At 48.9% G+C, this 14,423-nt stretch overlaps 1 protein-coding gene across 1 annotated transcript in view; it reads right to left on the bottom strand.

The window, feature by feature from the left end:
* Window positions 1-2,063: 2,063 nt before the first annotated feature.
* The window catches only part of LOC117886978 (butyrophilin subfamily 3 member A2-like), a 29,334-nt gene continuing 16,974 nt past the window's right edge, over window positions 2,064-14,423 (bottom strand). Inside the window, exons 5-7 of the mRNA XM_034789181.1 lie at window positions 9,770-9,886; window positions 2,565-2,585; window positions 2,064-2,461 (exon numbers count right to left, since the gene is read on the bottom strand). Coding sequence (XP_034645072.1) covers window positions 2,091-2,461; window positions 2,565-2,585; window positions 9,770-9,886 — 509 coding nt within the window. The 3' untranslated portion in view covers window positions 2,064-2,090. The remainder of the gene's footprint in view (window positions 2,462-2,564; window positions 2,586-9,769; window positions 9,887-14,423) is intronic.

Below are 14,423 nucleotides of genomic sequence, written 5' to 3'. Positions count from 1 at the left end.
AGAGCTGCTGTTTAATTTGCCCTTTGCAGACAAATGCCCCCTGGGCCTGTGATCTCACCCCCACAAATCAGGCTGAAAATTGAGACTTGGCTCCAGCCCGAACTCTCTGCCCAGAGCCATTTGTGCCATGGATGCTGTGAGTGGCCTCCTGCAGCTGCACCTGGGCGTCTCCCAGAGCAGATAATGGTCACAGAGACCGTCTCAGAGCCCAAAGGGCTCAGGTGTCTCCATCTAACGACTGCGCCAGCCACTCCCCCACTCTCATTAACCAGCCCTGGGTCAGACACGCTGGGAACTTTCACACCCAGACTCTGGAGATACTTTGGGTCCTTCTACACAGCCTGCAGAAGCGAGTCTCGGAACGGGCTGGACAGATTCAGGCTTGCGGGGCTCCCTCTTTGGCACTAATAATAACCGTGTAGACGTTCAGGCTCAGGCTGGAGCTCAGGCTCTGAAGTCCGGATGTAGCCGGGTCTGCCCCTCACAGCACAAGCGGGGACATTGTCTGTGTCCATGTCCCCTTCACCCCCTTCCTGGGATGGGGAACAGCAGCCCCAGGGCCAGGGCCGGCTCCAGGGTTTTGACCGCCCCAAGCAGCCACCAAAAAAAAAACAAAAAAAAAACCCGCGATCGCAATCACGATCGCGATCTGCGGTGGCAATTCGGCGGAAGGTCCTTCGCTCCTAGCGGGAGTGAGGGACCGTCTCCCAAATTGCCACCGAATAGCTGGACCTGCTACCCCTGTTCGGAGTGGCCGCCCCAAGCACCAGCTTGCCAAGCTGGTGCCTGGAGCTGGCCCTGTCCAGGGCCTCTCCCTTCACCCCCCCAGGGCAGGGGAGCAAGAGCCCTCAGCCTCCTGGCCTCCCAGCACCAATTCCTGGGTGAGCGTTAAAGTGTCTCCACCTGGAGAGCTCTGTGCACCGGGCAAATACACAGATGTGCCCGTGGATCAGGATCTGAGACGATATTCCCCCAGGAGTGATGGAAGCTCTCTAAAAGTAGAGGGGCCACCCAGTGCCCAAACTGTGTCCCCGCCCTCCCGTGCCAGCCCTTCTCCCCAAGCCCACACCCACATACTACCTCTTCTCCCACAACACCCTGATGCCCTGGTCACTCCTCTCTGCCCCTCTGCCCTCCAACCCCCCACCCCATTGCTCACCCTTAAAAAGTGGGAAGCCTAGCCTTTCCATTAGTAAAAGTGATGGTGTCATGGTCTCCTGGCCCCTCTCTTCCAGTGCCCTTTATTCACCCCCACCCTGGGAGGAGAGGGGCCTTGGGGCAGAGTCAGTGAGTTCAGTGCTGGGGGTACGAGTGGGGTTTACACCCTGGCTGCTGGAGCTCTGTGTATCGAGGGTGCGAGCAGCGAGTGAGATGGGGAGCTCAGGGCCAGTAGGGCCCATTTACCCCACGCAAGTACCGGATGTGGGGGTCACTGCTGGGGGGAGGGTGGGCAGTGGAGTAGATCTGGCACCATGTCCTGCTTGGCGAGGTTGGTGCCTGGCACAGCCCCAGGAACAGGAGCCCATGGGGGCTGGTGCCCTCTACCAGGGGTGGGATAGGGACACAGTACCCGGGGGTGGGATGGGGAGACAGTGCCTGATGTGAGGGGACAGGTGGTGTATGTGGAGCAGGCAGATTTCCTGGGATTTTGCACCTCAGAGGTTGCGACCCTAACAGGACCCCCAGTGGTGTTTGTGTAACTGCCTTGAGTGCCCCCCCGCCCCAGCTCTGTGCGGTCGGATACCCCGGAGTGCAAGGACACCTGGGCCAGTGGTGCTGCAATGTGTGTGCATGTCCCCTGGGCTCTCTGTTCCCTGCTGGAGCTGCCCAGACTCTCCCAGCATGCACCAGGGCACATGCATGTCATGCTGCATGCTGGGTACAAACACTCAAACACAGCTCAGCCACGGCTGTGAGACAGAAAAGCTGCCGCATGGGCACAGTTTGTTGTAACTGGGTCAGGGGAGTGTCGCAAGCTGGTTATAAAAACCTGCCTGCCCCTGCAGTGGGGACAGGGCCTCCCTCCCCCCAAATCCAGGGGACACTGAACAGCCCCTGTCTGGTCCTGTTACATTAGAAGAAAATTGTGGCTAAAGCCTGGTCTGATCCTGCTGCTGGGAAGAGAGAGCTTGGCAGTTCAGTTCAATTATGGCCAGATAAGAATGTCCATCCTGCAGAGCCCAGGTACCCCTTGCAAAGGTGACACCAGGGGGCAGCATTTCATCACTAATCAGCCCTTTCCCAAAGGGGGCAGGTCCCTGCTCTGCAATCAACCTGGGTTTTGTCTGCCCCTTTCCATGCACCCCCAGTGACATTGCTGTTTCTAGCCTATTGAATTTGATAGGAAAATGCTTTGTGCAGGGAAAGGAGCAGAGAGCTCCCAGGGGAAGGTGGGGCCTTGCCATGGATAAAACATCAGTGGTATGTACAGTACCTGCGTAGATCTGGGCGCGTTTCCACCCTGCAACCAAACACAGACAGAGGGGTGAGAACATCCCTGAACACCGACACGCTGAGCAGGAGACAATGTCACACAGGGTGATACAGTGGGGAATAGAACTTACTGAGCTCAGCCTGGAGTTTGTCTAAAAATAAAACAAGGAGAAATAAGTCAATATCACATTATTTTGCAGAAGAGAAGCGAGTCAAAAAGACCTTAAAGCAGGGAAGTTACAATCCTTAGACTCAGCCTGGAAGCTACATCAACAGCCAGGCACCTGCACCCCCTGAGCAACAAAGGAAGCAGTAAGGGAAGAAATAAAGTAACCCCACCTGGCCAGGTGCAGGAGGTTGTTAGAGACAAACAGGGATCCCTCAGCAAATGGAAAATATTAACCCTGTGAAGCCAGCAGAAAGGAGCATACACTACATTGGGTGAAGTGCATGATGGGAATTAGGAGGCTAAATGGAATTAGAAGAGTGAACAGCCAGAGATATAAAACATATACCAGGGAATTATTTCAGTCCAGCAGAATCAGGAAGCCTGTGAGAGAATCGATGGGTCCCCTGGATCAGTAGCAGGGAAAGGGAGCAATTGGGAAGGGTAAGGACAATGCTGAGAGACTGACTGGTTTCTTTGCATCAGTTTCTACCACAGAGGTTCCTGGGGAGAGACCTGCCCTGGAGCTGCTCTGTTCAGGAAATAAAGATCAGGGATCAAGGAGTGAAGAGGAGATATCGGAACAAACTGACAAACTAAAGAGCCAGCAGTCACCAAGAGAGCTTAGATCCCTGCCAGATGGCAAAACCCAGGAGCTCTCAAATGACATCAGACGATATGGCTGAGCTGCTAACAATAATACGCATCTCTCATTAAAATCAGCTACACTTCTGGAGAATTGGAGGGTTGGGAATGTTGTAGCCAATTTTAAAATTTTGGTAGGAGTAATCCTGAGAACTACAGCCCAGTGAGCCTTACGTCAGTGCCTGCTACACTGGTTGAAACAAGAACTAAAAGAGATTCTAAGACAGCTCTATGAGAATGATAGGATGAGATCTGACAAGCAGAGCTGGAAAGGAAACCTGTGTTTCCTTTCCTAATCTAATCTACTAAATTGCTTTAAGTATGTCAGTAAAATAGTGCATAAAGGAGAACCCATTGGCATAATTGATGTAGACTTTCAAAAAGCCTTTAACAAAGTTCCTCACAAAAGGTTATCATGGGGTGAGGGGTAAAGTATTGTCCAGGATCAGAAACCAGCTCAAAGACAGAAAACAAAGTGCAGGAATAAATGGTGAAAATTTACCATGGAAAAAGAGTTTGCAGTGGGGTGCCTCAATGTTGGGTCTTCGGTTAGGACTAGTGTTCAGTATAGTTATCAGTGACTTGGAAAAAGCGATAAGCCGAGAGGTGGCAAAATTTGCAGATATCACAGAACTATTTAGGTTAGACAAGGCCAGAGAAATCTTGGGTTATTTCAGAGGGACCAAGCTTGGGCAACATGAGGGCTGATGAAATTCAGTATTGATCAATGTAAGGTCAGGCACATTGCAAGAAATAATTAGAGCTATTCAGACAGGTTACAGGGTTCTAAATTAACTGTAACTACTCAGGAAAGAGATCCAGGCTTCAGTGTACACAGCTCCATGAAGATCTCTGCTCAATAAGAATAAAGAGTTAGGATGCAGAAAGAACAGTATAGAAAAATATACTTATCTAGTCCCTTACCTGGGCACTGTGTGCAGCACTGGTCACCCCATCTCAGAAAGGACATTACAGAGATGGGCAACAACAACGATTAGAGCCCCAAAGGCACATCCGTATAAGGAGTGATTTAAAAAGTGGCACATTTTAGTTTCGATAGGAGACATGACAGCGAAATACAAAGCAGTGAGAGAGAGAGAAATTGGGTGCTCAGACCTACCTTCTCTCTTAATACAAGAACAAGAGGATACTCAAATAGACTGAAAAGCAGCAAATTTCAAACAGTAAGAGGAAATGGCCTCTCAAGGTCCCTTCCAGTCCTATGATTGTATGATTCTATGAAATACTGTTTTATAGGATGCATAATTAGCCTGTGGAACAATTTGCCACAAGATAGCTTTGAAGCCAGGAGTTTAGCAGGAGTAAAACAAAAGGACATTTAGATGGATAATGAGAACATACAGATTTATACTGGGAAGGATTAAAACAAAACAGACAAGCAAATTAAAAAAACCCCAAATGGACAAAGGATTCAGAAAGGCCCAGGAATTGATAAGGAAATGTGAATCTCCAGACTGATCACAGTTCTCATAAAACTCAAGCATTCCGGAAGGTAGAGAAACCCCCTCCTGCTTCAGGGCACAAGCCAATTCCTAACTGGCTGGGGTCAGGAGGGAACTTTCCCTGGGGGCAGGTTAATTCATCATCAGCCACTAGGGGGTTTCTCGCACCTTCTCCTGAAGCAACTAGTGCATCTGTTTTAGAGCCTGATTCAGTGAAACACAAGCACACGCTGAACAGGGATGGATTGACTCCTGGGCTTCAAGTGCAGCATGTGCTTAACTACCCTGCTGAACGGGAGCCCTAGTGAACACACACTAAAGGCCTGTTTAGATAATTATCCCCAAAGAAAACAATTACTTCGAGGTTAAAGCTTTTATGAAAATCACTATTATTATTGGCTGAGGGAAGTGAGGCCCCACACTCAACTCGATGGCGTTTCTGTCTGTCTGTCTGTCTGCAATGTGATAACTTTTGACAACCATGTCCCAACAGCTCCGTTTCAGGGCGTGTTTTAGGCATCAGTGGGCAGAACCTTCTGGATTTTGGTGAAAAATGGAAATCTGTAAAAGCCTCATTTCCACTAAAATCTCAGGATACAGGGTGAGGCAGTGACCTCAGGGTTAGGATTAGGGTTTAGGGTGAGGGTCAGGGTGCCCCTCATCCCCCTCCAGCCACTGCCTTAGCCAGGTAATTTGTCCCCAGTCCAGCCAGACCCCTCCCCTTCCTGACTCTAGCCCTGTGCAGAACCCTATGGATTTTGGTGGAAATCAGAAACATGGAAAAGCCACATTTAATGGATTTTGGTTTTCCAATTTTCACCCAGATCAACAGGGACCTGCCCCGAATGGGGGGTGGGGTGGGGTGAAGGACCTGGCTGTAGTGGGGCTGAGGGCACACCTGGATGTACAGCTCAGCCTACATGAGTAACAAAGCGTGTGCCCCTCTCTGTGCTATGGCAGTGCCTAGCGGCCAGCCCAGGCCAGTGCTGGGCACTGCACAGACACGGAGGAGTTGCCAGTCCCTGCCCCGAAGAGCTCACAGTCTAACCAGACAAGACAGGCACAGGGTGGGGAAGGGGCAGAACACACAAGCAGAGTGAGCAGAGCGATGGTGCAAACGGCACGTCAGTGCCACCATTTAACAGTCACACTGTGCTGTGCCGGGGGAGGGGATGAGCTATAAGGAGGGAGGGATAGCTCAGTGGTTTGAGCATTGGCCTGCTAAACCCAGGATTGTGAGTTCAATCCTTGAGAGGGCCTCTTAGGGATCTGGGGCAAAATCAGTACTTGGTCCTGCTAGTGAAGGCAGGGGGGCTGGACTTTATGACCTTTCAGTCCCTTCCAGTTCTAGGAGATAGGATAGAAAGGGAGCAGGACAGGGGATGGAGTGAAGTTGGGGTGATGGGCAGTTGCAGTAAAGTTTCAAAGCTGTATTAAGTGATTATTCAGTTGTAAACATTTGAAAGAACCATAACATTTTGTTCAGTTACGAACATTTCAGAGATACAAACAACCTCCATTCTCAAGGTGTTCATAACTCTGAGGTCCTATTGCAGGGGTCGGCAACCTGTGGCACGCGAGCAGATTTTTGATGGCACGCGGTAGCGGGCTGAGCCGCTCAGCCCACCATAGCTCTGGGATTCCAGCTGCTGGTCCCTTGCCAGCGGGGGTCCTCACCGCAGCCCCACTCACCTTGATTCCAGTCTGGAGTTCCAGCGCAGGCCTCCTGCCAGCCAGGGTCCAGGCCTCCGGCCCTACTCAGCCCGTTGCTGGTCTGGAGTACCAGCCGCCAGCTCCACTCACCTCAGTTACCGGTCTGGAGTTCCAGCCACTGACCCCCTTCCAGCCGGGGTCTGGATATTCAGCCTTGCTCAGCCTGCTTCCCGGCCTGGAGTACCAGCAGGCCACCCTGGGCTCTGCTCCTGGCCTTGGATCAGTGCTCTGCAGCCGCCCCCCTGTGGCCCACTGTCCCCAGCCTGGGACAGTGAGGGTTGCACACGAGGCAAACATTTTGAAAACCTTGTTTACTTTACATGTAACAGTAGTTCGGTTATATAATATATAGACTTATAGAGAGACCTTCTAAAAAACGTTAAAATGTATTACTGGCACGCGAAGCCTTAAATTAGAGTGAATAAATGAAGACTCAGCTCAGCTCTACTGAAAGGTTGCTGACCCCTGTTCTATTGTAATGGAAAGGAGGGAAGCAGGATGGGGGTGCGGGTGAGTTTGGGGTGACAGGACTGGGTGGGAGAGGGTTGGAGCTGGCAGCCAATCAGCACAGAAGAGAAAACGGGCAGAGGGACATCGTCGCAAGAAGCATGATGACACCGTCAGCCACCATGTCCCTGGCAGAGTTACAATGGGGGTGTGAACTACCGCAGCCAGCTCACAGCATGGGCACAGTGCTCTGAACCCCATGGCAGAAGCATTTAGGCCTGTTGCTGGCACAGCCCTGCCAACAATGAGATCAGCCTGGGATAACGAGCTTGTCCCACCCACATTCCCAGATCTCCTGGAAGAAAAACAGGCCAGTGATGACACACCTAGGTTGTTGGACAGAGGGGACATACAAATGGAAGGTGTCCCTGGTACCCTGGACCTTCCAGTACCAGAACAAGAGACGCAGGGGGCTGTGCCAGTAGCTGAGGTACCTCAAAGGAACACTCACCATCCCTAGCCCAAGAAGAAGTTCCCCCTGCCCCTGCCATACCCACTCTCAGTAGGTGCGACAGGGTTATGAGGCCAGTAACAGGATAACTTATTTCAGAGTAGCAGCCGTGTTAGTTTGTATCCGCAAAAAGGAGTACTTGTGGCACCTTAGAGACTAACAAATTTATTTGAGCATAAGCTTTCGCGGGCTTATGAGCTACAGCCCACTTCGTCGGATGCATAGAATGGAACATATATTGAGGAGATATATATACACATACAGAGAACATGAAAAGGTGGGAGTTGTCTTACCAACTCTAAGAGGCTAATTAAGTAAGAGAAAAAAAACTTCTGTAGTGATAATCAAGATAGCCCAGTACAGACAGTTTGATAAGAAGTGTGAGAATACTTACAAGGGGAGATAGATTCAATGTTTGTAATTGCTCAGCCATTCCCAGTCTCTATTCAAGCCTAAATTGATACTATCTAATTTGCATATTAATTCAGGTTCAGCAGTTTCTTGTTGGAGTCTGTTTTTGAAGCTTTTCTGTTTCAAAATTGCCACCTTTAGATCTGTTATTGAGTGACCAGACAGGTTGAAGTGTTCTCCTACTGAATGGTTTTTGAGATTTTTTGTCTCTTATTTAATTAGCCTCTTAGAGTTGGTAGGACAATTCCCACCTTTTCATGCTCTCTGTATGTGTATATATATCTCCTCAATATATGTTCCATTCTATGCATCCGACGAAGTGGGCTGTAGCCCACAAAAGCTTATGCTCAAATAAATTTGTTAGTCTCTAAGGTGCCACAAGTACTCTTATTCTTGTGGAAGCCATATAGGTTTCCTCAGATCTTTTGCGGCGAACTCCTGCAATTGGTATAATCTGGAGTGTGACTGGCTGGGACAACACATTCTCAGCTGGGGGAGAGGATGTAAACAGGGTCTGAATGAGCTCTCCCCTGACAGCTAGTTGGGGAGGGAAAAAGGTTTCAGGACCAGACTGTATTTACATGAACACACCGACTCTGCTTAGGTATCCAGCAGACAAAGCTGTTTTGTCCAAAGTGATCAGCTTTGGCTAGTGGTGGGTTACAAATCACTTTAGTACTGAGGGCAGGGGTAATGAAATGTTGGTATCCTTACTGTACGAGTAAAGGGAAGCAGAACTGTGCTTAGCCTGTCCTGATTGAGGGGGGTCACCCTTAATTGAAATGAACTCGCTAAGCAGGGGGCTGGGATGCCAGAACCCTGTAAAAGGGAAGAGGGGGTGGAGACCAGTGTCCCTGCTGAGAGTCTCTAGGCTATGTCTACACTGGCAATTAAACAACAAAATGTTTGTCTTTCAGAAATGTTACCTCCCCCCCACCCCCCAAAAAAGACAAAAGTTTTGCCGTGACAAGTGCTAGCATGAACAGCGCGTTGTTGTCTGGAGCGCTCTCCTGCCGACAATGCAAACGCTGCTCATTGGGGGGGATTTTTGTGAGTAGGAGGCCGACAAACAGCGGCTACATTGCACGAGTTTTAGCGGCACGGCTGTAGTGACACAGCCATGTAGCTAAAAGCTGTGTAGTGTAGACATAGCCCTAGGCACGGCTAACCAGCTTCTCCCCACTGTTCAAAGATAGAGCTCGTTAAGGCTCCATTAGGAGTCTTTTGTTTTAAGTGATCGCTAGAGCCGAAATCACTCATTGTGGGATAGCGTTTCTGCCCAGCCTACTTCAGCAGCAGTTCTCAAACTGTGGGTCAGGACCCCAAAGTGGGTCACGACTCCATTTTAATGGGGTTGCCAGGGATGGCATTAGACTTGCTGGGGCCAAAGGCTGAGCCCGAGCGCCACCACCACCAAACATTCTATACAGATGATAAAGATAAGAAACATTTATACAATAAATAAGAAATGTCTAAAATGAGTCATCTTTACAATTACTGTAATAATGGCATTATTTAACCATATGTTTTGGCCATGTTAAGGACCATTAAAATAACTAATAAAGAAAAAATATTATGACACAATTAGTGCAAACCAATAGTTATTAAAATTGAAAGTAAATATTAACACCAATACATTAAGATGTATTTTGGTTGGTGCTAAGAGTGATGTTTCATTTTCTAAAGATATCATATATGCTTTTTGCTGTTTTATTAGAAATTTACATTGTATTTCCTCTTTTTTTTATGGTTTGGTTTATTGATGAGAGCAACTGGAACTCACATTAAATGAAGCTTTTTTTTTTTCTGAATAATAATTAATTCAACCCCTCCTTCTCCCTCAGCCTCTGTCCATCTCCCATTGTTCCAAACTCTCTTTAGAACACTGAATTAATTAACTGAATCAATTCATTCCCATGCTTTGTTTTTAATGACATTGTCCCTCTGGTCACACTGAATTCTCCCTTCTTGTCACTTTACCTTTCGCTCTGTGTTGCCTCCAGACGCAGTAACTGGCCAGGGCAATGAGAACAGCCTGGAGAGCCAGGATCACCCCCAGCGTCACCAGCCAGGGATTGACCCTCGGGAAAAACAGCTCTGTAAAGGAAAGTACCATTAGTTTGCAAACACTGAGGCCCAGATCCACAATGGCGCTTAAACACCTAAACCCCAGTTCTAGGCACCACTGCAACCTGGAAAACCTCTGCTCGGCTGCCACCTGTCCCACTAGGCACCTAAACTCACTCAGTGACTAACCTTTCAGGGTAAAAGTTCCCTACATGCCTCTGGCCATGCTCACTGCTGCCTTGCTCTAGGAACCCAGATACCTCTCTATCAGTTTCCATTCAAAATCCAGCCAGAGGAGGTAGTGTCACCCATCTTATATCTTCCAGCCTAGTGGTTAGAGCACTCACCCAGGATGTTGGGGCCTGGTTCAGTTTCCTCCCCTCTACTGCATGGGGAGACAGGATTTGAACAGGGAACTGTCATAGCTGAGGGTCCTGCACTAACCACTGAGATAGGCACATTCTGGTGTCTGGAGCACCCTCAATCTCTCTGGTTAAAGCTGTTCCAGCTTGTATTATCTACTTAATAGTCCCTGGGGGGACAGAGAAAGAGGTAGTACTAGTGACTCCATTGCCGGGTGCTTAAGGCACCCATGTAGGAGAGGAGTGTCCTGCTCCCATGTCTCTATAATTATTTATCCAAATTGCATCAGCTGCGGTACTCCGGGTCCTTTAAATCCCCACCGCAGCTCCGGCAGCCAGGCTGGGGCTGGGATTTAAAGGGCCGGGAGCTCCCGCCGCTGCGGGGAGCCTCAAGCCCTTTAAATCCCCGCCGCAGAAGCCAGTGCAGTCTGGCACGGTGTACTTGCTCTTGCCGGTATGCCATACCGGACTGGACCAGCTTCCTTTCGCCTCTGCACCTAGCTCATTCTCACAAGAGACAACTTAGCTGCCTAAGTTGCCTGACCCCAGGTGAGGGGTGTGGCACTACGCCCCATATTCTTCATAGAGATATTGTTATAATATGAATAGTGCATAACTAAGATATGTTCTATGCAAAATGGATCATGTGAGGTATCATTGGAAAGGTTATGATTTACTAAATATGATTATCCAATTTGTATGCATGCATCAATTCTGTATCTGAAGTTAGGCATATTGACTATGCAACAATTACAACTGTGTTTACACCTGGAGAATGCCCACCAGACAGTATGAAAACAGCCTGGATGGGCACTGCAGGATCACATGATCATGTCACCTGGTACTGGACTCCATCTTGGACTGCTAGGATTCCTCCACTAGGAGGGGGTGGGGGTCGAACTGGGAAACTAAGGATTTCCGCCTTCTGTAAATCCTATTTAAGGCTGGGGAGCCAGATAATCAGGGTCAAATCCTCTCTTCATGGAATCCCCACCCAAGATTACTGCAGTAAACACCGAAGACTGAACTGGAGAAGGACTGAGCCCAGGCTGGAAAAGGTGTCTGGCCTATGAAAGAGATGCTTAAAACAACATTTAGGGTGAGAACTACTACTTTTAACCAGTTTCTTTACTGTATTAAATGTAGTTTGTATGTTTGTTTTTATTTGCTCAGTAATCTGTTTTTAATCTGTTTGCTATCCCTTATAATCACTTAAAATCTATCTTTTGTAGTTAATGAACATATTTTGTTTTCCTTAAACCGTTTGTGGAATTCATAAAGGGGGGAGGGCAAAGAGCTGTGCATATCTTCCTCCACATTCCAGGATGGGGAGAATTTCAGTAAGCTTACATTGCACAGTTCTCTGTGCAGCACAAGACAAGACAATTTTGGGTTCACACTCCAAGGGTGGTGTGCACGTGAGTGCTGGGCACTTCCCTAGGTGAGTCCTCCCATGCAGACCTGATTTCAGTGTCTGTGTCTTTCTGCAGCAGAGCTGGGTGCGTCCCTACCTGAGTGTGTGTGCTGGAGGAGGCTTGAGGGCCTGGCATAGCAGGACAGGGTGAGGGAGCCCAAGCTGGTGGAACAGGCGGGCTCAGTGGAACCCCAGTACATCAGGTGACACCGCAAAAGGGCGGGGCAACCTGTATTAAGTAGCTCCCATTCTTGGATCACAAACCGAGATAGGTGCCTCCCTGCATCGGACACTGAACTCTGGGACTGGGGCAGGGATTAGGAAACACCCTTCTCATCAGCATCTCCCAGTGGCTAGTTAAGGCAGCTCCCCACCTTGTGTACTTGCTTTTGTGGATCCCGTTCTTAGGTACCTGTCTCTCCCCATTCAAGCTTTGTGGATCCCAGTGTTGCTCCAGTGATTTCCAGGTCCCTAGAAGTTAAGCACTGCAATGCTCAGTCGCACAGTGTCTCTGTCTCTTTGTGAATCTGGGCCACTGAGGGGAAATGCTGGATTTTGGTGATCAGTGACAACACTGCATGACTGGCTGAAGGAATCCTATGGGAGTGCCCCATGGATTTCATGGTGAGATACAGCTCCTCCATGCAGGGGCGCTGGAACAGGAGAGGCCAGGGGGCATGGCCCCATCACTTTTAAAAGCTTAGCCCTCCCACTTTTTACCGGCTGTAAGGGTGAGCAATGGGGGGAGGAGCAGAGAGGAGCGGGGGTGGGGTCAAGGGGGGGGAAGTGGCGGCTTGGGAGCAGGGCCTCGGGGGAAGAAGTGGTGTGGGGGCAGGGCAGCAGGGTCTCAGGGATAAGGGGCAATGTGGGGGTGGGGTCTCAGGGGGAAGAGGCAGTGCAGGTTCAGGGTCTTGGTGGAAGGGGTGAGGTGTGGGCAGGGTCATGGTTCGGGCACTGGTGCCCCCCCCACACACACTTTTAGGGATTTTCTGTTGCACTTGCCTCCATGCTTTATTACAAAGCCAGTGGGAGTCCAAGTCTTATCTTAGCTCTGGAATAGGGCTAACATCCCAACTATACTACCAGGGCCACCCAGAGGATTCAGGGGGCCTGGGGCAGAGCAATTTCAGGGGCCCCTTCCATAAAAAAAAAGTTGCAATACTATAGACATTCAACTGACCCCAACATCCCCACAGATGTTTTTGCCTGGAAAATACCATAGGTACAAAACTAGAACCCTAGTCATGGCTGGGCTGAGCACTGGTCCTTGATGTTCCTGGTGGCCTGTGGCCAGCGCTCTGTAGACTGTGTTAGGAAGGAGGGAGACCTCATGCTGATTCCTGCTTCTGTTATCTCGCTCCCTGAGGTCTTAACAGCCACACTGCCCAGGGCTTTGACTCTCTTAAATCTCTTAGGTGCAGCCAAACTGGACCTGGTCAAACTGAACATGGTCAGTCTTTGCCAATGTGTAGACATGTGTGGAACAGCGGCACCTCCCCTCCTCTCCTGCACTCTTACACATTCTTTTTATTAAAATATAATGTCATTGATTCATAGATGTTAAGGCCAGAGGGGACCAATGTGATCATCAAGTCCAGTGGTTCTCAAACTGTGGGTCACGACCTCGTTTTAATGGGGTTGCCAGGGCCAGCGTTAGACTCGCTGTGGCTTCAGCCCAGGGCAGCAGGGCTTGGGCTACTGCCCTGCCACTCAGGGCTTAAGCCCTCGGGCTTCAGATTCAGGGGGGATTGTGTAGTAATTTTTGTTTTCAGAAGGGGGGTCACAGTGCAATGAAGTTTGAGAACCCCTGATCTAGTCTGTCCTCCTGCACAACAGAAACCAAAGAAATGCCCTGAATTAATTCCTGCTTCAAATCCAGTAGCTGCAGTCTTTTAGATACAGTAGAACCTCAGAGTTACAAACACCAGAGTTATGAACTGACAAGTCAACAACACACCCCATTACGGACCAGAAGTACGCAATCAGGCAGCAGCAGAGACCAAAAAATAAAAAAGCAAATACACTACAGTGCTGTGTTAAACATGAACTGCTAAAAACATAAAGGGAAGCCAGGATTTTTCTTCTGCATAGTAAAATTTCAAAGCTGTAGTAAGTCAATGTTCAGTTGTAAACATTTGAAAGAACCACCATAATGCTTTGTTCAGAATACAAACATTTCAGAGTTAAAAACAACCTCCGTTCCCGAGGTATTCGTAACGCTGAGGTTTTACTGTACGTGTAAAAGCCCCAAGAGGATTGTACATGCAGACTGTGTCCATACAGGGTGTTCTCTGAAATTAACGGCCAAAAAATATGAGTCAGGAAATTCAGACTAAATTCAGACATGACAGTGCAGACCTTAGCTCTTGAGATAAACAGAATCCTAAATATGGCAATGGGCTTCCCCTTTCCCACTGGCTGGGTGCAAGCAGGTGGTTTGCGAGAGAGGCTCGGGGAATGGAAAGTGAAGGTGAAATTGTTCTACGATGGCCTCATCAGTAGCCTGTTGTAAGGGAGCCAGGTGCTGCTGTGGGAGGACACTGGCTGCATTAAAGGATTTTGGTTTTTAAGATGTCTCAGCTCCTTCGTTCAAATACCCCTGATGGTGTTTGACTAAAACATTAATTCTATATTAACAATAATATTTGATTGCAGCATTGCTGTCCCAAGTGTCAAAAGTCATGAATCCAACCCCCAAATCATGAGATTTTAGAAAATAATAAATGTTCCTTTGTATTTGCCTTCCGGCTGAGAGCCTGCAGGGGCCACATTTTCAAGCTTGTCTCTGCAA

This window comes from Trachemys scripta, chromosome 14, assembly GCF_013100865.1.
Source record: "Trachemys scripta elegans isolate TJP31775 chromosome 14, CAS_Tse_1.0, whole genome shotgun sequence".
NCBI classification, from domain to species: Eukaryota; Metazoa; Chordata; order Testudines; family Emydidae; genus Trachemys; species Trachemys scripta.
The sequence above is the reverse complement of the archived record's forward strand: the minus strand, read 5'-3'. Positions and strand labels throughout refer to the sequence as shown.